This window comes from Arvicola amphibius, chromosome 12 (assembly GCF_903992535.2).
Source record: "Arvicola amphibius chromosome 12, mArvAmp1.2, whole genome shotgun sequence".
In the NCBI taxonomy this organism is placed as follows: Eukaryota; Metazoa; Chordata; class Mammalia; order Rodentia; family Cricetidae; genus Arvicola; species Arvicola amphibius.
In genome coordinates this window covers 92,185,559-92,210,642 of record NC_052058.2, presented here as the reverse complement: position 1 = coordinate 92,210,642, position 25,084 = coordinate 92,185,559, and the positions used below count along the sequence as shown (strand labels likewise).

The window sequence follows — 25,084 nt, the reverse complement described above, 5'->3', positions numbered from 1 at the left end:
AGACCCATATCTATCACCATGCACAAAACTTGAGTCCAAACGGATCAAAGACCTCAACATAAAACCAGCCACACTGACCCTTACAGAAGAAAAAGTAGGAAGTACACTTGAACACACTGGCACAGGGAACCACTTCCTAAATATAACCCCAGGAGCACAGACACTGAGAGAAACAATTAATAAATGGGACCTCCTGAAACTGAAAAGCTTCTGTAAAGCAAAGGACATGGTCAACAAAACGACAGCCTACAGAATGGGAAAAGATCTTCACTAACCTCACATCAGACAGAGGTCTGATCTCCAAAATATACAAAGAACTCAAGAAATTGGACACCAAAAGATAGCATAATTCAATAAAATAAAATGGAGTACAGACCTAAACAGAGAAGTCTCAACAGAGGAATCTAAAATGGCTGAAAGACACTTGAGGAAATGTTCAACATCCTTAGTCATCAGAGAAATGCAAATCAAAGCAACTTTGAGATTTCATTTTACACCTGTAAGAATGGCCAAGATCAAAAACACCGATGACAACTTACGCTGGAGAGGTTGTGGGGAAAGAGAACACTTCTGCATTGCTGGTGGGAATGCAAGCTGGTACAACCCCTTTGGATGTCAGTGTGACGATTTCTCAGAAAATTACGACACAACCTTCCTCAAGACCCAGTAATACCACTTTTGGGTATATATCCAAAGGATGCTCAATCGTGCCACAAGGACACGTGTTCAACTATATTCATAGCAGCTTTGTTTGTCATAGCCAGAACCCGGAAACAACCTATATGCCCCTCGATCGAAGAATGGATAAGAAAAATGTGGTACATTTATACAATGGAGTACTACACAGCAGAAAATGAAATGACAGCTTGAATTTTGCAGGAAAATGGATGGAGCTAGAAAACATTATTGTGATAGGAAAATGGAGCACTGTGATATAACAATGGAGCCCTGTGACGGAACAATGGAGCACTGTGACAGCACAATGGAGCACTGTGATGGCACAGTGGAGCACTGTGACAGCACAATGGAGCACTGTGATGGAACAGTGGAGCACTGTGACGGAACAATGGAGCACTGTGATGGAACAGTGGAGCACTGTGACAGCACAATGGAGCACTGTGATAGAACAGTGGAGCACTGTGACGGAACAATGGAGCACTGTGATGGAACAATGGAGCACTTTGACGGAACAATGGAGCACTGTGACAGCACAATGGAGCACTGTGACGGAACAATGGAGCACTGTGATGGAACAATGGAGCACTGTGATGGAACAATGGAGCACTGTGATGGAACAATGGAGCACTGTGATGGAACAATGGAGCACTGTGATGGAACAGTGGAGCACTGTGATGGAACAGTGGAGCACTGTGATGGAACAGTGGAGCACTGTGATGGAACAGTGGAGCACTGTGATGGAACAATGGAGCACTGTGATGGAAGAGTGGAGAACTGTGATGGAACAATGGAGCACTGTGACAGCACAATGGAGCACTGTGACAGCACAATGGAGCACTGTGATGGAACAGTGGAGCACTGTGATGGAACAATGGAGCACTGTGATGGAACAATGGAGCACTGTGACGGCACAATGGAGCACTGTGATGGAACAATGGAGCACTGTGACAGCACAATGGAGCACTGTGATGGAACAATGGAGCACCGTGATGGAACAGTGGAGCACTGTGACGGAACAATGGAGCACTGTGATGGAACAATGGAGCACTTTGACGGAACAATGGAGCACTGTGACAGCACAATGGAGCACTGTGACAGAACAATGGAGCACTGTGACGGAACAGTGGAGCACTGTGATGGAACAATGGAGCACTGTGATTGAACAATGGAGCACTGTGACGGAACAATGGAGCACTGTGACGGCACAATGGAGCACTGTGATGGAACAATGGAGCACTGTGATGGAACAATGGAGCACTGTGATGGAACAATGGAGCACTGTGATGGAACAATGGAGCACTGTGATGGAACAATGGAGCACTGTGATGGAACAATGGAGCACTGTGACAGCACAATGGAGCACTGTGATGGAACAGTGGAGCACTGTGATGGAACAATGGAGCACTGTGATGGAATAGTGGAGCACTGTGACAGCACAATGGAGCACTGTGATGGAACAGTGGAGCACTGTGACGGAACAATGGAGCACTGTGACAGCACAATGGAGCACTGTGACGGAACAGTGGAGCACTGTGACGGAACAGTGGAGCACTGTGACGGAACAGTGGAGCACTGTGACGGAACAGTGGAGCACTGTGACGGAACAGTGGAGCACTGTGACGGAACAGTGGAGCACTGTGATGGAACAATGGAGCACTGTGATGGAACAATGGGGCATTGTGACGGCACATTTGAGCACTGTGATGAAATAGATCTGTGGTTCTTAACCTACCTAATGCTGCAACCCTTTAGTACTCACGTAATTTTTAGAAAAATTTAATTGCATTGGCGTTCTACCTGCATATGTGACAGTGTCAGATCTTGGAATTACAAACAGCTGTGAGCACCATGTGGGTACTAGGAATTGATCTAGGGTCCTCTGGAAGAGTAGTCAATGCTCTTAACCACTGACATGCAATCTTATAGCCATAAAATTATTTTTATTGGGGCTGGAGAGATGGTTCAGTGGTTAAGAGCACTGGCTGTCCTTCCAGAGGTCCCGAGTTTAATTCCCAGGAACCGCATGGTGGCTCGCAACTCTCTGTAATGAGATCTGGTGCCCTCTTCGGGCATGCAGGGATAAATTCAGGCAGAACACTGCACACATAATAAATAAAAAATATTTTGGTTGCCTCTCCATAACTGTAATTTTGCAAATTTTATACATTTGTTATGACTTATAATGTAATCATCTACACTTTTCCAGGTCTTAGGCAACCCCTGTGAAGGCTGTTCCACCTCAAGGGGAACACTGTCATTGGAGAGTCATGGAGCATTGTGAAAGGATAATAGAGCAGTCTGTCACGGTGAGACAATGTGCTGTGAGGGCAGAGAACTGGGATGGACAGCAGAGCTCTCTGACAAGAGAGAAGGACCCTGGGAGAGGAGAGTGTGGTGTAGGAGGCCCTTCTGTATTTGTTGCTTTCATTGGTTATTAAAGAAGCTGCTTTGGCCTAGTTGATAGGGCGGAACACAGGTAGGCGGGGAAGACAGAACAGAATTCTGGGAGTGAGAAAGCAGAGACAGGCAGATGCCATGAATCTCCAGCCTGGGATGGACATAGGTTAGAATCTTGCCGGTAAGCCACCATCACATGGTGATACACAGATTTAATAGAAATGGGTTAATCAAGATGTGAGAGTTAGCCAATAAGAGGCTAGAGCTAATGGGCCAGGCAGTAATTTAATTAATACAGTTTCTGTGTGGTTATTTCGGGGGTTAAGATAGCTGGGTGGCAGGATGCAGCCCGCTCCTCCTAATGCAACAATAACGGAGAATAGTGAAGGACACTGGAGCACGGGTGCACAGTGGAACATTGTGACTGAGCAGCAGGCCACCGTGATAGAACAAGAAAAGCATGTGACAATACAAGGGTGCGTTGTGAGCATGATGAAGGACTGTGATGGGAATGGAGACCTGTTATCACTCACACTCACACACGCACACTCACACACGCACACTCACACACGCACACGCACACACACGCACGCACACCTTAAATTAAAAAAAATCTCAAATCTCCATCTTTACATTATGTTATGTAAAGAATTAACTCTAAACTGGGAGTGGTGGCTCACGCCTTTAATCCAAGCACTTTGGAATAAGAGGCGGGAGGATCTCTGTGAGTTCAAGGCCAGTTTTCAGGTCAACTAGGGCTACCTATTAAGATCCTGTCTAAAAACAAAAATAAAACAAAACAGAATTAACTCTAAAAAAATCTTCATAGACTTCATATGCATGCTAAAGCTATAGCATTATTAGAAGAAAATGTGGCATCTTTGTAAATCTGTACTAGGCAAAAGTTTCTCTGGACTCAAAAATCAAGAAAAGAAGAATAAGAAGGACACACTGAAATATTTGCTGGGCAATGGTGGTACACACCTTTAATCTCAGCACTCAGGGAGGCAGAAGCAAGTGGATTTCTGTGAGTTAGATGCTAATGTGGTCCGCAGTGAAACTCTGTCTTGAAAAACCAAAAAAGAAATACTTAAAAATTACAAATTTCTGTTATTTAAAACAGCATTTAAGAAAATAAAAACGGGGGCGCTGGAGAGATGGCTCAGTGGTTGAGAGCACAGGCTGTTCTTCCAGAGGACCAAGATTCAATTCCCAGCATCCCATGGCAGCTGACAGAACTGTCTGTAACTCCAGTGCATGGTGGTGCGTACCTTTAATTTCAGAACTCAAGAAGCAGAGGCAGGTGGATCTCTGAGTTTGAGGCCAGTTTGGTCTGTGTAGTAAGTTCTAGGACGGTTAGTGCTATGCAGCAAGAACCGGTCTCAAAAACCAACAAATAATTTTTTTAAAAAACCAAATAAATAAATAAATAAAAAACACACAGGATTGGGGGCAAAATTTGCAAAGATTATCCATATCTGTATACAGAGTCATTCCTCAACATAAAGAATCCTTATAACCCAATTTTAATAGGAGACTAATTTAGGTAGATAACTCACAAGAGAAAATATCTAACTAAAAGAAATATAAAAATATGTCCAACATACCATCGACTTAGGAACAAACAAACAAAGACAAAATAAAAAGGCCCTTCATAGTCAGGAGAAAATGAAAGATGACAGCGCCATGTGCTGACCACAGCGGGGCAGCTGGAGCTCTCCAGCCACCCTAGCAGAAACACAAAGTGGTAAAACCGTCTGCAACATTTTGGCAACGTGTTTTGGGAGTTAAGCATGTGTTTGTCTGACACCACAATTCTATATCTACATTTCTACCCTCAAGAGATAAAAATGATGTCTAGGGCCAGAGAGACGGCTTAGTAGGTAAAAGTGCTTGTTAAGTTCGGTGACTTCAAGTTGGTCCCTGGATTCCGTGTAAACAGTTGCAAGTGGTGGCACACACCTGTAACCTCAGCACTCCTAAGGCAGGATGAGAGGTGGGGATAGGAGAAGTAACAGAAGTCTGCGGCCGGCAAGCCCGGAATAGGCAGTTCAGCCACAGAAACCAGAGGCTCTGACATAGAAAAGAGATGAGAGAGCCAACTCCTGACGCTGTCCTCTGACTTCTACATCTGGCATTATGTACTACCATAGCAATAGTCTAATGAAGAACAATGAAAATGATGACTAAATAAGCTGCTACGTGGATTATGACAGTATTTTTATTTATAATAGCATATCCTACTATTAAGGGACATCCTAAAATTTGGAATACCATAAAAACATACTAACTAGTGAAGATATCATAAAAACTAAGCTGTATTTCCACACATTGGAGGAGATACAAGGTACAACAGAAAAAAAAATACTTATGTTACATCCTGGATTAAACTAAGAGCTTTATAGTACATGAAAAACTGAACCCAAGGCTTTACACTGTGTCTGGAAATGGTGAAAATGTAGTGACTGAACGCGAATATGCAGCTGCCATGGCTGGTGAATGAATGGAAATGGCTAGCGGCAAGAGACATTTCGGTGGGGCAGAAATGGCCACAAGACTGCACTGGTGTGTGCCTAACTACAGACATTTGGTAAACCTTACTGACCTATCTATTTTTAAAGATCTCTGTATTTTTATTTTATGTGCATGAGTTTGCCTGTGTGTATATCTGTGCACCACATGCATGCAGCACTCACAGAGGCCAGAAGAGGGAGTAGGGTCCCTGGAAAAGGAGTTACAAATGGTGGTTGTGAGCCACAATGCAGGTGCTGGGAACTGAACCCAAATAAATCCTACAGAACAACCGCCAGCCCTCTTTATGGTCCCTATCTATACTTTTTCCCCCCTTAAAACCAAGATGGGGTTTCACTGTGTAGCCCTGGCTGTCCTGGAACTCGTTCTGTACATAAGGCTGGCCTTGAATGTACAGAGATCCACCTGCCTCTGCCTCCCAAGTGCTGTGATTAAAGATGTGTACAACCAGGGGCCGGCTTCCTAGCTATACAATTTTTTTGTTGCTTGCAGGGGCAGGCAGATCTCTGTGAGTTCAAGGCCAGCCTGGTCTACAGAGCGAGTTCTTGGACCACCAGGATTTTTACACAGAGAAACCTGTCTTGAAAAAAACAAAACAAAACAAAAAGACGATTGGTTCAACCTTTTAAAAAGATTATTTGCAGGAATCATATAGGAATAATTGCCAAAAGCTAATAAGAGGACCATCTGTACATCCTTAAATAAGGCGTGTATGGGAAACTATAAAAAGTAATGTTTGTCATACTGCTGTCTGTTTTCAATAGTTTGGTTTTCCATAATAATTAAAAAATGGGAGAGTCATGTTGTAGCATATAAGTAACCAATTGGGTAAATTAAAACGCATTGAAAACTTTTTATGAAAGCAAACACATAATGGCCCAATAAGGAGTACCTTGGCAATTGCAGTCTGTTTAAACATGCGCGTTATCAACCCCATAACCTCCACGGCACCTGAATTTGGAGCTCTCATTAGTTTTTGCCATTCTTCAAAGCTGGCATTCAGTTCCTACATGGAAAGGAACAACATTGTTTAAGAATATAGCATCAAGAACAGAACAATTAATTCAATCATGCGGCAGGTCCTACTTCCCCCTTCTCCGTATAGAAAGTTATAAAAAGAAAATTTCCATAGATATCAATGTGTTCATTTAAAAATCACAATGCAGAGACCGGCCAGATGTCTATGCTAATGAGAGAAGGCAGTGACAAGCTATGTCACACCATAATTCAAACAACTGAAACTTCCTCTTTAAAAACAGTGTATGAAGCAAAAAAGATCTGAACACATAAGAAAACAGGGTGGTGCAATTTATATTGGTAGTAAGATGTATTATTTAAACAAGAATAAGGATGAAAGAAACATTAGTTACATAAAATACTATATGATCATAAATTGATTCTTCATTTCATTTTTCTTGCTAATGTTAAAATAGCAGATAAAGAAAATAAGATCATTCTTATTTGAGAAATACCATGGTATCCAACATTTATAAGGCACTTATTTAACTTCTAAGATGTAACAATGAAAAACTTCTTGTTCACTCAGTCACATCCAGAGGCTGTATAGGTACAGTGCTATCCAAAAGTAAATCTAGATGAGGAACAGGAAAAAACAAACATTTGGCTTTCATATATGCTAAATATTACATTCTGCAATGTTACCACTGGGTTTCAGAATTCAAGAACAGGACTGTATTCAAATTATTCTACGATATAGCTATTTATATAAACTTTTTTTCATGTGTGTGATGTGTGTGTCTCTGTGTGTGTGTACATGTATGCATCCATTCATGCACTCTATGGCATATGTGTGTGGGGTGGTCAGGGACAACTAGTGTGTGGGTCTCACCTCCCTGCTCATTTGAGACAGGGTCTGCTGTTCACTGCTATGGCCTGAAAGCTTCTGGAGACTCATGTCTCTGCTCCCATCTCATTTTGGCAGCCCTGGAATTACAGATGCACCTATTATGGTACCAGTTTTACTTGGGTTCTGAGATGCCCAAGTCAAGTCCTCACACTTGCATGGCAAGCATTTCACCCATGAAGCCATCGCCCCAGCCTCGGCCCCAGCTTTGTGTGTGTATGTGTATCCACAGAACATGAAACACAGTATCTCTTACTAATTATATCATGAATCCTTAATACTATACAGTTTTAAAATCATAGACGTTTTTCCTATGTTAAGTAGAAATTTTTTTTTTTTTTTTGGTTTTTCGAGACAGGGTTTCTCTGTAGCTTTGGAGCCTGTCCTGGAACTAGCTCTTGTAGACCAGGCTGGTCTCGAACTTACAGAGATCCGCCTGCCTCTGCCTCCCGAGTGCTGGGATTAAAGGCGTGCCGCCACCACCGCCCGGCAAGTAGAAATTTTTTGAATCACTAGGAACTTTATCTGTTCAAATATTTTGTAATTAAAATTAAAATCTTCCTGTGCTTTTCCTGAAATGATAAAAAAAACAATAGACATTCTACTAATCAAACCTGTTTTAAGAAAGCATTCTTTTCTGTGAAGTATGATATACAATCTTTAATAGCTTAATTCATAAGTTTAAAGTAAACACAGGCTCTCACCTTGACAGCTGCTGGTGGAAGGTCAAATGGAATACGTTGTCTGACTTTAGGGGGCAGCTGGCTTAAGACTTCACTCTTCAATCTTCTGATCATGATGTCACTTAGTAGCTGGTGAAGATCACCAAGGTTTGATGCCCCTCTGCAATCCCACTGACGCCTTTTACCAAAGTATCTGTTATATGAAAAGACAGACAGCAAAGCTGAATGCCAGAGTAGGAAACCCATGTATGCATGTCCTTCCTTTTAATCAGGAACAATGGCCCTGTTTCCTGTCATTTCCAAATGAAAACCAGTTTCAAAAAGCTAGTCTAAGGGGCCAAAGAGATGGTTCCGAGGTAAAGATGGCACAGTGATCTTGCAGTAGACCTAAGTTCAGTCTCTGACTGACACCAGATGGCTCACATCTGATAGCCTCAGTCTCTCTCTCTCTCTCTCTCTCTCTCTCTCTCTCTCTCTCTCTCTCTCTCTCTCTCTCTCTCTCTCTCTCACACACACACACACACACACACACACAATTTAAAGCTTAACAAAGTTACCTAAGCAGTATAATCCTCACAACTATAATTCTAGGACTCTAGGGACTAAGGCATGAGGATCACTATGAATGTTTACTAGGCAGGCACTCTACCAACTCAGCTACACCAACCTGACATATTTTCATGCTAATGAAATATTTTGATTTCTTTAATGTTTGTGTAGTCGTACTTAAAGATTTGTGTACAGAGTAAGCTGGGAAATGCTGAGCAGTGGTGGCACATGTCTTGAAGGAAGGCAGAGGCAGGAGGATCTCTGAGTTCCAGGGAAACCCATGACAGCCAGACCCACGACAGCCAGAGCTACACAGAGAAACCCTGTCTTGTAAAACAACAACAAACAAACAAAACACTGGGAAAATGCTTGCCAATACCTGATTCTGTCACAGATTTTTTTTTCCCTTTCAACCACATCATTAACAAAAGAAACCTAAGATTCCAAACTGCCACCATAGAAAGAAGACATTGGAAGGGCTCTTTAATCTTGTTTTTAGAATGAAATGTCTGAATTAAAATGGGTTTTTGTTTGTTTTGGTTTTTTGAGACAGGGTTTCTCTGTGTACCTCTGGCTGTCCTGGAACTCACTCTGTGGACCAGGCTGGACTTCCACTCACAGGATCCACCTGACTCTGCCTCCCAAGTGCTAGGATTAAAGGCACCACTACCACCACCCTTAAAATGGACTCCTAAGCACACTATCTGAAGGTTCATGGGATAAGACTGTATACAGAGAGGCACAGATTGCCACACAGCTCTCGTCTGCCTCCTTCAGAAACCAATATCCGAGTTTCAGAAGCGCAGACGTTTGAGCACTTTTTCCTTTGTGACACTAATGGTTGAACCCAGGGTCTCGCACATGCTAGGCAAGTCCATCCCTAGCTTGAAGTTTGAGCAATCTAATTTCTGAATGCCACAGTACAGTGTTAAGTGTTACAGGGAGGTTTCTTCGCACTTCCTGGAGACTATGCACCACAGAAAGAAGCATGAGCAATTGCTTCCTGGGTGTTTTATCTCAAGCTTATTGTAAACCGTATGATTGGCATGGAGCAGAGATTACAAAAACCATATCTGTCTGCAATCTATCTCCACTACGCATATTCATCAGATGCCAAGCAGCCAGAGGTGGCACTTACTCTAAAGAACACTGGCAGCTTGGGAAATAGGGTGGGGTGGATCTGGAAGGAGCGAGGGGGAGTTAAGGGGGGGATGAATATGATCAAAATACATTGTATGGATATATAAAATTCTCAAAGAACAAAACTATTCTTTAAAGAGGCTGGAGGCTGGGAGTGGTTGCACCCTGCAATTAATTCTACCACTGAGGAAGCAAAGGCAGGATTACCTCAGTGAGTTTGAGACCAGCTGGGTATGTCAGGAGTATCAGGCAAGTGAGACAGGGTCTTAAAACAAAAGAATTCATAACCTCATATTTGGGAAGCAAAGGGAAATGCAGAATGGGCTAGAAGAGCCACCACCCAACAACAACTGATTATTTGCCATTATATTTGAAAGTGATTATAGATAACTTTTATAAAATCACATTTGTTTGTTTGTTTGGGATGGGGATACACCATAATGCATGTGTGGAGGTCAGAGAACAGGTGTGGGAGTCAGTTCTCTCCTTCCATCATGTGAGTTCCTTACCTGCTGAGCTACCTCACCAGCCCAAATATTCTATTTTTAAAACCAGCCCTATTGAAAACAGAATTCACACTTCCATACAAAACATGACAAATGCAAAGTTCAGTGGCTTTTTATATATGCATAGATTTGTAGCAATTTAAATGCTACAGATTTTAGAACATTTTTATCACCTCAAGAAGGAGTTCTATGTCCTTGGCTGGGGTTGCAGCTCAATTGGACGCTTGCCTGGCATACATAAGGCCCTGGGCTCTAGCCCCTGCATCACATACATCAGGTATGGTAGTACACACCTGTAATACCAGCACCCAGGCATTAGAGGGAGGAAGATCAGAAGTTCAAGGCCATTCTCATCTACATAATAAGTTTGAGGGCAGCCTGGGCTATATAAGACCACTTCTTAGAAAACAAAGATAGGGGTAGGGAAGAAGGAAGGAAGGGAGGCAGGAATGAAGAAAAAGAAAGACCCCATGCTCTAATCAAACACTACTTTACTCATTTTGGGGGATATGATGATGATGATGATGATGATGATGATGACGACGACAGGGTCTACTGAGTACTGGCTATCCTGGGACTTACTATGTAGACTATGTTGGTCTCTGATTCAGAGGCCCTCTTGCCTCTGCCTCATGAATGCTGGGATTAAGAGGATGGCTAGCACACCCAGCTTACTTATTTAGATTTTGTTCCAATTAAGTTGCTTGTTGATTCTTAATTATGAGTGAAACCATAGACTGAATGCTCATTTAGGGCTGCTTTCCTTCACTAAATACTGTTTTTTAAAATTCCCATGTACAGCAGCATTAATGGATCTTCTACCCTTTTAATGACTAAATAAAATTCCATTGTACAAATAGATCACAACTTTTTAGTCATTCCGACTGAAGGACATCTGGTATGGTCCCAAGTTTTATATCTAATGAATAAAGCTGCTCCAGGCATCCAGGAAAGTGAGCAAGTTGTGCACTTCCATTTCCCTTGGGTGTAGTCTAGGCTGGAAGACTGAAACAGTAATGTTTGATTACTGAAGGAAGTACTAGGTTTTCAGAAGCAATGCATACACCTATCAACTATAGAGAAGGGAACCCAGGATACACCATCTGACATGTCCACCAGTGCTGGACACGATTCCTCCACACCAACATGTATCTACCGGTCTTGTGGGTCTTACCAGGTATACATATCTCTCTTGTAGTTTTGAGTCACTTCCTCTGATGACAGAAAGCATCTTAAAATGTTTGTTGGTCATTTATATATCTTTTATTGTGAAATGTCTATTCAAATTGCTTGCTCACTTTAGTTTAGTTGGTCTTAGTACTGAGTTCTAAGAGCTATACACATATTAAACACGTCATCTAGCAAGGGCACAATTTGCAAATATTTTCCCATTCTGTGAGTAATCTTTTCAAGGTACCCAGGCGGGCTTCAATTTTGTGATTCTCCTGCCTCAGCTAGGTAAGCACTAGGACTACAAGCATGTCCCACCATGCCCAGTTCAATTTCTTGATGGTATTTCTCTCTCTCTTGGTTTTTCGAGAGAGGGTTTCTCTGTGTAGTCCTGACTGTACTGGAACTAGTTCTTGTAGACCAGGCTGGCCTCGAACTCACAGAGATCTGCCTGTCTCTGCCTCCCGGGTGCTGGGATTAAAGGTGCGCACAACCACCACAACCAGGCTGAATATCTTTCCTAAACATTTTTTTATATTTATTTATTTTATATATGGTGCAGTACATGTGGACGTCAGACAACCAGTTCTGAGAGTCACTGCTCTCCTTGTACCAGGTGGCTCCTGGGACTCAAAGTCAGGCTATCAGACTTGGCAGCAAGTGCCTTCACCATATGAGTCCTCTTGCCAGCCCTAGACATCTATTCTTGTACAGCTACCATACTGCCATGAATAATCAGTAAAAGCGAGGCTTCTAGTCAATTTTCTTTTTCATGTTTAGGTTATTCTGGGTCCCTGAAAATTCCATACAAAATAAAGCCTGCTGTGGCGGGGTACATCTTTAATCCAGCACTCTGGAGGCAGGGGCAGGCAGATTTCGAAGTTCAAGGCCAGCCTAGTCTACAGAGTGAGTTCCAGCACAGCCAGTGCTACACAGAGAAACCTTGTCTCCGTGTACATCCGTGTGTGTGTACAACAGTAATAATTAGAGAAAAAGAACTTATGAATTTAAGAGGGAGCAGGAGGAATTGGAAGCAGAAATTATATAATTATACTTCATTTAAAATAAAATAAATTAAAAACAAACAAAAAATAAAAAAGATATATTATTTAGCTTGTACATCATACAATGATGTGGATACTTAAAGTATATATCTGATATTACAATAATGATAAATGTTGTGGGGTGCAAAAGAGCTGAACAGTCTGTTTACTATGTAATGTTTTCTTCCTTATATACCTACAAACATAAATAATTGGGGCTGGAGAGACAGTTCAGCAGTTAAGAGTACAGGCTGACTTTCTAAGACCAGTGTTTGGTTGCTAGAACCCATGGTGGGCAGCTCACAACTACCTGTAACTCCAGCTTCAGGGGATCTGAAGCCCTCTTCTGGCCTCTGAGGTCACTGCACTTGTGCACAAACCAGTACACAGATACACACAGACACATAATTAAAAATTTAAAAAATCTTATAAAACCATAGAAATTTCACCTGTATGGAGCACTATATATTCAAGTACCATTTTTACTACTTGCTTCTATCAACCAAAGGTGATGGCTAAAAATAGCAGCATGCAGCAGTGCATAGAAAAAAAAAAACTGTATGGCCAAGGTGTCTGCACTAATCTCTGTAGACCTTTATGGAAATGAGGAATTACTTTTGTACAAATCACAGGCCCTCTGCTGTCTCAGCAGGGGTCCATATATATACATTTTGTTGCAGCCACTATCCTCCCCTCCACCTGCCCCAATCCAATACCTCTCTCTTTTCTTCCCTTCCTTCCCCCTTTCCCTTCTTCCTTCTGCGTGGTTTTTTTTTTTTTTAACATTTAAAAGACAGAGTTTCATGGAGCCCAGGGTGACCTCAAGATCAGTAAATATGTACCCAAGGATGACCTGTCAAGTGCTGAGATCACTCACAGGAGTACCTCACCAGGCCTAGCTTCAGAGACTGCTTTGGACTAGCATATGACATTTAGGTACTGTTGTTAACATTTCAGAGCTTTATTTTAAAAGAATATTTTTATTAAAGCAATACATACACAAAGTTCTAAAACTAAGTGAAAAGACTTTCACACAGTGTGGAAACTTTGATATAGGCTCTTGGTTTCAAACTCAGGGTGGATAAACATAGAGAGAGCACAAAAGTTCACATCTGGAGACAAAGTCAAGACAAGTATCACTGCAGCCCAGAAACAATACAAGTGTAAAGAGAGAACTGAAATAATAAATCTACTCCTTTTACGCCTAAGAACAGGCAATAGCAGCTAAAAAGACTATTTTGTACAACTTTATTATATACTGCATTTTTCTAGATATTGTAAATAATGTTAGCTAAAAGGGATATCCTACATTGTTTGGTGGGAAACTCAACTCAGAATACTTTGTCGATGTGGAAAACCAGGCCAATGACTCCAAGAATACTCTGGTGGCTAAGCTGTAATACTTAACTGTGATTTATTAACTACTGTTTGGAGACATCAATGTAGTACTGACTACCATCCAAACACAGCTGTGGTATACTGGCCACCATATGGACACAGCTGTGTGTACTGGATACCATCTGGACACAGCTGTGGTGTACTGGCTATCATATGGACACAGCTGTGTGTACTGGATACCATCTGGACACAGCTGTGTGTACTGGATACCATCTGGACACAGCTGTGGTGTACTGGCTACCATCTGGACACAGCTGTGGTGTAATGGCTATATCATGTGGACACAGCTATGATATATTAGCTTCCATAAGAATAACGGTATCCACAATTCTAAACCCACCAAATTTTCATCAATTTTATGATTTATATTTCTCTAAACTTATGCCTAGAATTTACATATGAACAAATTAGTTTAACTTCAGAAATTATCCTTTGATGGCACATAAAATAATAGTGCATATATCACAATTGAAGAAGTTTTAGATTTCATATAACCATAAATACAAACTTATTATACTCATTTTAAATTGTGTTCTAATATAGTCTCAACCTACTTACATATTAAAGTACATGTTTCTAGTTCCCCTAACTTTTATTTTCTCTCTGCATTATGTTGGATTCTTTCTTTATTTGAAATTACATGTGGCTATATATGGTTATGCCTATGAAATTCCTCCCAGTGTAACAAGGGAGTATTGAATATTTATTATGAAAAGTGGGCATTAGGACAATAGAGCTGAGAAATGCTGCTGCTCTTTACTTATGGCTACTGTGCAGCACACACACAAGATGTGTTAGGTTGAGAAGAGACAACTCAAGGAAGTCTGCATTATTGAAATATTGAACTGTTAATTAATATTCAGGTCTAAAACAGAGAACACCAGGCCCAGGTGGACTTACTCTAGAGTTCTACCAAACAGTCCTGGAAGAAATTACACAAGCCGTCTAGGAGGACTGCGCAGTAAGCAAAGTGCTGGCCATACACTCATGAGGACGGGTTTGGTCCTCACAGCTTTCTCCTCCAATTCTACAAACTTAAGTATGTATTATTTTAAAGTTCTCGAGTTAAGCCAAAATTTACAACCTAAGTAGCTTCACTACTGACCTAGTTTTCTCTTAGTGACACAAAGACAGAAGCCTAATTCCTTTAAAATGTGACAGATCTTTAAATTTAATTTAAGAACTTGTTCCCCTAAGGTCTCCTTTTCTGAAATTCAAATAGCTTTGTAAGACTGAGCACCATCTAGGCAAGTGGAACTTTGTGAGTTTGAGGCCAGTCTACAAAAGCAAGCTCCAGGACAGGCTCCAAAGCCACAGAGAAACCTTGTCTTGAAAAACCAAAAAAAAAAAAAAAAACAAAAACAACCCAAAACCAAAACCAAAACAAACAAACAAAAAAAACGGGCTGAGCAGCATCTCACCATCTCGCTTGTCTCTGGATCACCTGAAACTCTGAAACAGTCTTAAATAAAGAAGGCAGTCAATCATATGGGTGTTAGTGGAGCTAAGTGTGAACCCTCTCATTATTCCGCTCACCCTTTCCCAAATACACTGCATTTTTATCTGTTAAAATGCTTCCTAAGGAATAAGGATGACACCAATAGACATGCTAACTTGAAGGGGTAACATTCAGGAGGCCTCAACCCTAGACAAAGAACCACAGGCCACTAAGGAATGCCGCGGGTGGAAGAAATAGTCTTCCTGGGGAGCACACCAACTGGTTATCCAATACGGACTGGTCAGCCCTGATAGCATACACATACAAGTAACATTATATGGATTGAGGATGTTATATCTATCTATTTAGGAACGCACGCACGCATGCGTGCAAACACACACACATACACACCCCAAAATTAGAGAAAAAGAGGCCATGAATTTGAGGAGAGGGTAGATGGGAGGGAACAGAGGAGGAAAGGAAGAAATGATGTAATTATGACCTCAAAAGAAAAAAAAAGCTTTTTAAAACATGACTTTCAGTTCTCTCTTATACCTTTGTTCTTGTGTTTGTTAGCGTCTATAAGCCTACTCCCTGCCCTGCATTTTCACACCTATAATCTCACCCAGAAACCAGCTCTATCTGAAACTAAAAACTGCTCTTGGAGGTTGAGAGATGATTCAGTACTGAAGAGCGCTTTCTGCTCTTGCAGGTAACAAGAGTTCAGTTCCAAGCACCCACATCAGATGGCTCTCAATCACCTGTAATTGCTGTAATTACTGTAAAATGGCGAGAGTGAGGACCGCAGCGGGTGACAGAGTACACCCTGCAGAGAGAGCTTGAGTGTGGAGTTTATTAGAGACAAAGGGAGTGGGAAGAGAAGCCAGGTGGTGGTGGTGCACGTCTTTAACCCCAGCACTTGGGAGGTGGAGGCAGAGAGATCTCTGTGAGTTCAAGGTCTACAAGAGCTAGTTCCAGGACAGGCTCCAAAGCTACAGAGAAACCCTGTCTTGAAAACCCAAAACAAACAAACAAACAAACAAAGAAATGAGAAGGTAAGAAATAATGGGTCAGACAGAGAGGAAGAGAGGGAGGAGACAGAGATCTGGTTCTTCAGAAGAATGGATGGGAAGAGAGAGGTCAGGAGTGGCAGAGCTTGTCTCTTACAGGACCTTTGCACTTGTGTACAGATTAGGACTTTAGGCTGGCCAGGGGACAGCCTGGGTACATCCTGCCAGATGACAGGGCAGGCCAGCATAATGCCTGAATTCTAACAACTACAGTTCCAGGGGAATCTGTTGCTTCTGGCCTCCAAAGGCACCAGTATTCATGCACACAACCTCCTTTCCCCATACACACACACACACACACACACATCAATAAACAAATTTTTTAAATGGCTTCGTTTCTACTCCAACCAAGCAGCTGCTTCTTATCTACCTGCCAAGACGATGCTGGCCCTGCAGAGCAGCATTTCAGGCATGTTGTAAAAGATGTTCTAATTCCAAAAATAATGAGACAAGGACAGAGAGAGGTGTTCTGAACAAGTCAAATATTTTATTTAATGTTACAAGGATGCCAAAATCCATATGTTAGTAAAATGCCAGAAAGGAAATTCTGCATTGAAAGGATGTCTAACTGCTGATTATAGTGATCCAGCCTTTGATGAAGAATACAAACTGGATCATCTCAAAGAAAGGAAAGAATTCAGATAACCAGGAATTCCTGCTGAGAAAAGGCTACAGAAGCTTCCAATAAGCATGTGGACAAATATTTAAGTGAGTCAGAAACTTTTGTATTTATGGAAACCATTTATAATGTCAACTACAAGTAGCAAACAGAAACAATGTTTACTTTATTCTAATCATGAAAATACTGATATTTTATGAAATAAATTTTTTTTTTTTTTTTTTTTTTTTTTTTTTTTTTTTTTGGTTTTTCGAGACAGGGTTTCTCTGCGGCTTTGGAGCCTGTCCTGGAGCTCTTGTAGCCCAGGCTGGTCTCGAACTCACAGAGATCCGCCTGCCTCTGCCTCCCGAGTGCTGGGATTAAAGGCGTGCGCCACCGCCGCCCGGCTGAAATAAAAATCTTTATTTCAGAGTTCTGGTTTATTAAATACAGGATAGGAGAAAAAACAATAATAATAATAGTAATTCTAGTCTTTGCTCATTCTTCTACCATTCATTTACGTTGCACTGTGCCCTGCTCATCATGATGTTCTGGGCACATGACTGTTCTAGCCTTCCTGTTCCCACGCTGGCTTCTGAGTCTAACCAGGATAACTAATCCTCCTTGTCCTTCAGCCCCTCATCTATCAGAAGCTGATACAAAACTCCCAGTGTTAGATCCAACTCTAGGCGTACTTTAGGCCTATACCACATTGCTGTGGAAATTCACCCTGAGAAGACCAGCTCCACTACTACTCTGTGTTACTGATCTCAGGTGGGAACTCAGCATTGCTAACAAACCTGTTACTAATCTCACTGTCTCAAGTTCCATCCTGCAGAAGTTCAGACCATGTCAACTTTTGAAGTTTTAACCCCCTACTTCTTCATTTCTTTAAACGCAGCAACAAGACCTCTCTTTGATAAGAAAATGAAACTCCCTTAAGCCCTATCACTCCAGGAAGTATGTTATAGCCCCAATAATATGCCACTTAATGATGCAAACTCCCTCATATCTCTGGCATCTCTGAAACTAAAGTATAATCTCAACAATTTGACACTGCAACTATGAAAAAAGGATACAAATATTTATGTAGAAAAAGGGTCAAAATTCAAAATTACAAAATGCTTATGTTTTTAATACACTAATCTCTTTTCCAAAAAGTATGAATGCTCTTACTTTTGTATTAGTTTAAGATTTTGAGCCATGTAAAAATATAGTCCTAAAAATAACAAAGAAACTTGTAATCTTATCACACATGACTCTCCCACACTTTCCAAGTTCACAGTGCAGAGGCTGAATTAGGAGACGGAGACCACTGTTGAGTAGGGACAGAGATTTAGATTAGGATGATAAGATGTGTTAGCATTAGAAGTTCTGATGGTTTGCAACAACAATATGAATGTATCTATACTTAAATGGTTAAAAAGTACATTTTCTGATGTATTTCTATTGCAAAAACAAAAACAAAATCACCCTCCCACAACAATAATAAGCAACACTCACAAAAGAAACAGAAAAACGAAGACACCCACAATGTCTTCCTATTCCCATTCTGATGAACAAGATTGTAATTTGACTCCTACCTAACTCTATCTTTGTCTAACTCCTAACTAGCTGTCTTTGTCTAAAGATCTTGGTTTAGCCCTAGAAGGACTGTTCAGCTGAGCTGGACTTGCTTTAGTTCCTCAAGGTAGCAGTGAGTTCTCTTGTCCTGGCTTTAGCATACAGAACTCCCACGTCCTGAAAAGGAAGGAAACAGATTTGCTCACAGGATGCTTCTGAGCTGTCCTTACTGGTTCGCTCTGGCGCACTCAGCCACAGCACTCTTCCCTTCCTTCCTCCCCCCTACCATGACATTCATCAAAACTACAATTATACAGCTAGGGCCTGAACTGACAATTCAGTGGAAGCTCGGATTATTTTTGTTTGTTTTTCGAGACATGGCTTCTCTGTATGGCTTTGGCTGTTCTGGAACTCACTCTGTAGACTAGGCTGGCCTCAAACTCAGAGATCTGCCTGCGTCTGCCGCCTGAGTGCTAGAATAAAAGATGTGCCCCATCACCACCTGACAAGCTTGGATTATTTGATCTCCGGAACATATCTGATAGCTAACATTATAGCCTGGCATATACCAGGTAACCTAAAAATACTTTTTATTTTATATATATGAACTTTGCCTGAATGTATGTCTGCACAAAACAAGTGAGCCTGGTGTCTGCGGAAGCCAGAGGAAGATGTCGGATCCTCTGCAACTGGAATTATAGATCGTTATTAATTGTCATGTGAGTGCTAGGAGTTCAACCTGGGGCCCTGAAAGAGCAGCCAGGGCTCTTAACCACTAAGTCATCTCTCCAAACCCCCCAAAATATTTTTTGAATGAATGGATTAATTAAAAATCAAGTCAGAGGCAGTAGGGGGCATGAAATGGCCTCATATACCAACTCGGCATGGATGATTCAAAATCAGAAGTCTGCTGGAACTGAACTAAAGACACCATGTTCTCACATCGCTTCAACACACATCTGACTTTCCAAGGACAAATGCAGAATTTATCCTACATCTCATTTAACTATTCCTCAAACATAGCTTGATTATTCAGTATACTAACTATTATTTCAGATCTGAGCCATCTGCACATGGGGAGACAGTCCTGTATTTAGCCAGAGGAAGAGCACAGAATGACAGTGCTGGAGATGCGTGGAGGCAAACATACCCCGACCATGCTGTAAATGGACATAAAGCCTTGAGTATATTATCAATCTGCATTTTCCCTCTCAAGAAAATTCAGACATGTAATTCTCCTAAGTAGTGGAACTGGCATAGAACTTGATGTCCCACCCTGAGGAACAAACCCTGGACCATGTGCATAAGAAGCAAGCCCAATTTCCCCAGACCTTTCTAGGATAATTTAAGTTTTAAGCACAACATAAGAAGGGACAGATGTCTTCCTAAAGCACAACTTTGTTTTTAGTTTGAGACAGTGTCTCACTATGTAGTCCTTGGGTGGCCTAGAATTCACCATGTAGACCAGAATAGCCTCAAACTCAGAGATCCACTTGCTTTTGCCTTCCAAAGGCTGGCATTAAAGGCTTGTGCTTTAACACCTGGCTCCAAAGCACACACTAAGGAGAGTTCTTGCTAGAGGATGCTTGGCTGCATTAGTCACATGTCTTCTTCTTGTAAGTACAGGAATATTTAGTAAAGTTGCCACTTCTGAAGTCTCTCATGTTGAGAGAAAAAGTCAAGAGCAATGGGGGAGAAATACAAAAGAAAATAGCAAGACACGGCAAGTGATTTAACCCCCAAAAGTGCACATGGGGACTAAGTGGGCTCTAAACCTTCCCATGCTGGAACAACGTTAATCAATTTCTTCACTGTGCTTCCTTCTCCGGATCCTATGTGCATTTATAGAGTGACTAACATAGGGCATTTGGGTAGGGTATCCTGGTTGAGTGATCCCTTCTCCCTGTGCCTCTCAAACCATATGGGGTCGGTGGTATTTGGTTATTTACACCCTAAATTCTTTCTTCAGATTCTATATGCATTAACATGCTTCTTTAGGGCATGCCTCTGGAATTTAATAAGTTCTTTAAAGACAAAGTAACATTCTTGCTCAAGCATTTCACTAAAACTTTATTTTGAACGCAGCATGACATTCCAAATATAAAATATGAGTCTAGGATGGAATAACGATCCATAATTGCATTCTGTAAAATTATAGTGTGAAAATGACACCCTTCCAGAATAAAAACACTGTGGGTGAAAATATAGCATCCCACAGCCTAACTTAAAATGTCAGGAAATGCCTTGATCTGAATAAAAGATTATGGGACCACAGTGCTTCCAAGGTAAAGAAATAAAGGAGTAGAAAGACTTCTGAAATGGATGTAGAAGAAAACATCTTCAAAGGGCTGGAAATCGCTCAGCCCTTATGAGCACATACAGTTCTTTCAGAGGACCTAAGTTCAGTTCCCAGCACCCATGTTGGATAGCTGAAATACCAGCTCCAGGAGGTCTGACTCCCTATTCTGGCCTCCATGATATACTTGCACTCACATATGCATATACCCATTTACAGACATACACATGTACACATAATTAAAAAGAAAAAGAAGGAAAATGCCTTTGAGAAGCACAATGCCCTTGAAATGACTTTATCAAGTAAGTAGAAAACAGAAGATAACCTACACCATTACACAACATTTCACAAAGATGAAATATTTCTCTCTTTGCATTAATAAGTGAGGTACACACTTCTGTTGTCATATGACAGATACTAATCAAGAAACAGACAGTAGGGGGCTGGAGAGAGGGCTCAGCAGTTAAGAGCACTGGCTTCTGTTCCAGAGGACCCAGTCACACAGAGCAGCTCACAGCTGTCTCTAACTCCAGTTGCAGGGCATCTGATTTCTTCACACAGACATACATGCAGGTAAAATACCAATGCACATAAAATAAAAACAGATAAATTTTAAAAAAGAAACACACAATAGGACAGACATGCAGATTAAATGTTTAGCCTGTTCTAGTTGTCCAATGGGAAATGTAGGCAATATATATCATGTAAACAAATTTGGCATCTCCAGTGCAAAAGTCACCATTAAGGTTGTTTGTTCAGGGCTGGAGAGATGGCTCAGGGGTTAAGAGCAGTGGCTGCTCTTCCAGAGGTCCTGAGTTCAATTCCCAGCAACCACATTGTGGCTCAAAAGCCATCTGTAATGATATCTGACACCCTCTTCTGGCCTAAAGGCTTACATGCAGATGAAACACTATATAATAAATAAATCTTTTTTTTCTCATTTTTTTTTATTAAAAATTTCCCTCCCCTCCCTTCCACCCATACCCCCACTCAGCCCCTCTCCAAGCCAAAGAGCCATCAGGGTTCCCTTCACTATGTTAAGTCCAAGGTCCTCCCAGCTCCCCCTAAGTCCAGGAAGGTGAGCAACCAAACTGACAAGGGGAATAGGATGGTTGGGATATAGGAAGGGTGGATATGGGAACAAGGAATTATATATCTTAGTTAAGGGAGCCATTCTAGGGTTGGCAGAGACTTGACTCTAGAGGGGTTCCCAGGTGTCCAGGAAGATGCCCTCAGCTAGTTCTTTGGGCAGCTGAGGAGAGGGTGTCAGAAATGTCCAGATCCTATTGCCATACTCATGAATATCTTGCATATCACCATAGAACCTTCACCTGGCATTGGATGGAGAAAATGACAGAGCCCCACATAGGAGCACCGGACTGAGCTCCCAAGGTCCTGATGAGGAGCAAAAGGAGGGAGATCATGAGCAAGGAAGCCAGGACCGTGAGGAGTGCGTTTACCCATTGAGACGGTGGGACAGATCTAACGGGAGACCACCAAGTCCAGTTGGAATGGGACTGATGGAACAGGGGACCAAACCGGACTCTGAATGTGGCTGACGGTGGAGGAGGACTGAGAAACCAAGGACAACGGCAATGAATGTGATCTCTACAGCATGGACGGGCTCACTGTGAGCCTTGTCAAATAAATAAATCTTAAAAAAAAGAAAAAGTTTTTTTTTTAAAAAAAATGTTTGTTCAGTTTTTTTTGTTTTAATCAACACCTAGACTCATGTCAAACAGACCTATCATGGGAACAATACAAATATTAGGAAGGATCATGTATGGGAATCATAATTTTATCTAAAAGGAACTAAAACTCTGAATTAAGATGACATCCTAAAACAAAAATATCACAACACATAATAAGAAACAGTGCAGGAAGGCTCCTGGACTGACTGATACCAGGTTCCATACATCTCTCCACTTACAGTGCTTTGAATGAGAACGGTCCCCATAGGCTCATATATTTGAATGTTTGATTCTCAGTTTGAGATTTCAATAGCCCATACTAGGCCCTGTCTAGCTCTCTTCCTCCAACTTGCAGATCGATGTAGACGTAAGCTTTCAGCTATTGCTTCAGCTCCATACCTTCCTGCCTGTTACCTTACTCCCACCATGATGGTCATGGAACTGTAAGCATGCCCCTAATTAAGTGCTTTCTTTTTATGTTACCTTGGTAACAGAGTCTCTTCAGAGCAAGAGAAGAGTACCTAAGACATCACTGTAGCACCAAATCCTACCTCATCTAAGCCTGACGCCCCACACAGTCAAGCGAAGAGCAGGACAACACACCTCCATGTACACACACATCTCACCGACAGGCACATTTTCTTTCATCCTTGACGAGGACTCATTATGTACTGGCAAGTATGGCCTCTGGCAATTCGACTCTTTACTTCCGAAGTGCTAGAATCAAAGGCATGTGCCACCACACCTAGCTATTTCTTACATTATATGTAGGTCACCTATACAAGTTTTCCTTAAAGAAATCCTTTCCCAGCGGCAGTAAGTCTGAAGACCACTGGAACAAGGAATGCTAACAGTGTTTAATGTTGAGAGTTTCCACCATGTGCAGATAAAAAATAATGATCCTACCTGATGTGTGCATTGCAGTATCTTTTAGCGTACTCGATCCAAGTTCCAAATTTTTGTGGGAAGAGAGCCTCAATCTGCATGAAAAGCTAGAACAATACAAATGTTCTTAATATATTGCAATATTTCCAACTAAGTTATTATGGTAATAAAAGAAATTAATAAAAATATTAAGAGGTATAAAAGCAAAAATACTTTTCCCTCAAGGCCTTTCCTTTCTCTTTACCCCCACCCTATCCATTCTTCAGGGAAACAAATGTATATACACACACAGACACATATACATATATATATATATATATGTATGTATATATATATATACTTTTTAAAAGATTTTTCCTCAGCCACTGTATAGATAATTGTATTCACATATAGGCAATCATATTATGGTACAATGAAAATTTTACTACAAAAGTATGTCATAGGTGACTTTTTAAAAAAGAAGTATATAAGCAAAGTGCTATAATAATAAAGAACTTTTTAAATCTTGGAATCGAGCATGGTTATTATATACATCTGAAGAGGGGGCAGGGCTATTGCTTACACTTAATGAAGGAGGTAGAGCTATTACATACAGACAAACAAGGAGGCAGGGGTATTCTATACAGCTGAACAAGGAAACAGGCTGAGCTAATCTTGGTAAGCATTCTCTGTGGGGAAACAGTTCTCTAGACATAAACATCCAAGAGCAGAGAGAGATAGTAGACATTTCTGCGCACGGTCAACATTGCACTTCTTAGCCTCCCTGGCTGTGCCACTCCCACTCCCATGGAGCAAAGGTGTAAGTAGCTGACAAGCTCATGCCTATGTCAAACAATACAAACAAAACACTTTCACTTAGGACTTCACTAATCCCCAACATAAAGGAGAAGACCAGTGGAACACACTAGGCAATAAAGTGAAAATGTGTCAGGACCAAGGTCATGCTGAGACTGAACAGCAGTGCACAAGGTATGCTTAGGCTGTGTCTTGGCTACTGTTACGATCAGCATATAATCTTCCAGAGTTTATCTTGTGAATAGAAAGATAAAGTTTACAAAAAACAGGAATGCTTCCATATAGTGTTTCCTTGTGCCAGTGGTTTGCTTGGGAAGAAAGCTCTCTCTCTCTGAAGCCCCAAGTGTCATATACCATTAAAATCCTATCGTCTTTTATGCCTTCTCTATGACTGCCTAAGACTTGTAGTCCTTAAGTCCCATCCTTGAGATACAAACAGGCACAGGAAATTATTTTACATGCATTCCAATTACCTCCTTTCACTTTTAAACAATGATTTATGTACTTGTTTTGAAGTACTAGGTATAGAACACAAAACCTCACATAAGTCAAACTAGATACAGCTGTATAAACCAGGGTTAAATATCACCAAGAACTAAATATTTCCATGAATTTGTTGTAAGACATTGATTTCCTAGATATTCTTTTTTATTGTCATGTCTTATATGTCTACGTGAAAATTAGTCAGGCTTTCAATTTAGCATTGCACCTACCATTCATAAAAATAGACCATTTTCCTAAAACTGTCTGTAGACAATGCTGACCTCAAATTCACAGAGATCCGCCTG

The 25,084-nt window shown here is 41.2% G+C and overlaps 1 protein-coding gene and 1 pseudogene across 3 annotated transcripts in view; one reads left to right on the top strand and one right to left on the bottom strand.

The window, feature by feature from the left end:
* Zranb3 (zinc finger RANBP2-type containing 3) overlaps positions 1-25,084 on the bottom strand; it is a 161,311-nt gene that overhangs the window by 52,612 nt on the left and 83,615 nt on the right. For all 3 annotated transcript variants that reach the window (XM_038350128.1, XM_038350130.1, XM_038350129.1), the window contains exons 6-8: positions 23,523-23,608; positions 8,176-8,347; positions 6,500-6,613 (exon numbers count right to left, since the gene is read on the bottom strand). In XM_038350128.1, the coding sequence (XP_038206056.1) occupies positions 6,500-6,613; positions 8,176-8,347; positions 23,523-23,608 (372 nt within the window). The remainder of the gene's footprint in view (positions 1-6,499; positions 6,614-8,175; positions 8,348-23,522; positions 23,609-25,084) is intronic.
* On the top strand, positions 16,795-17,176 carry LOC119827660 (annotated as a pseudogene).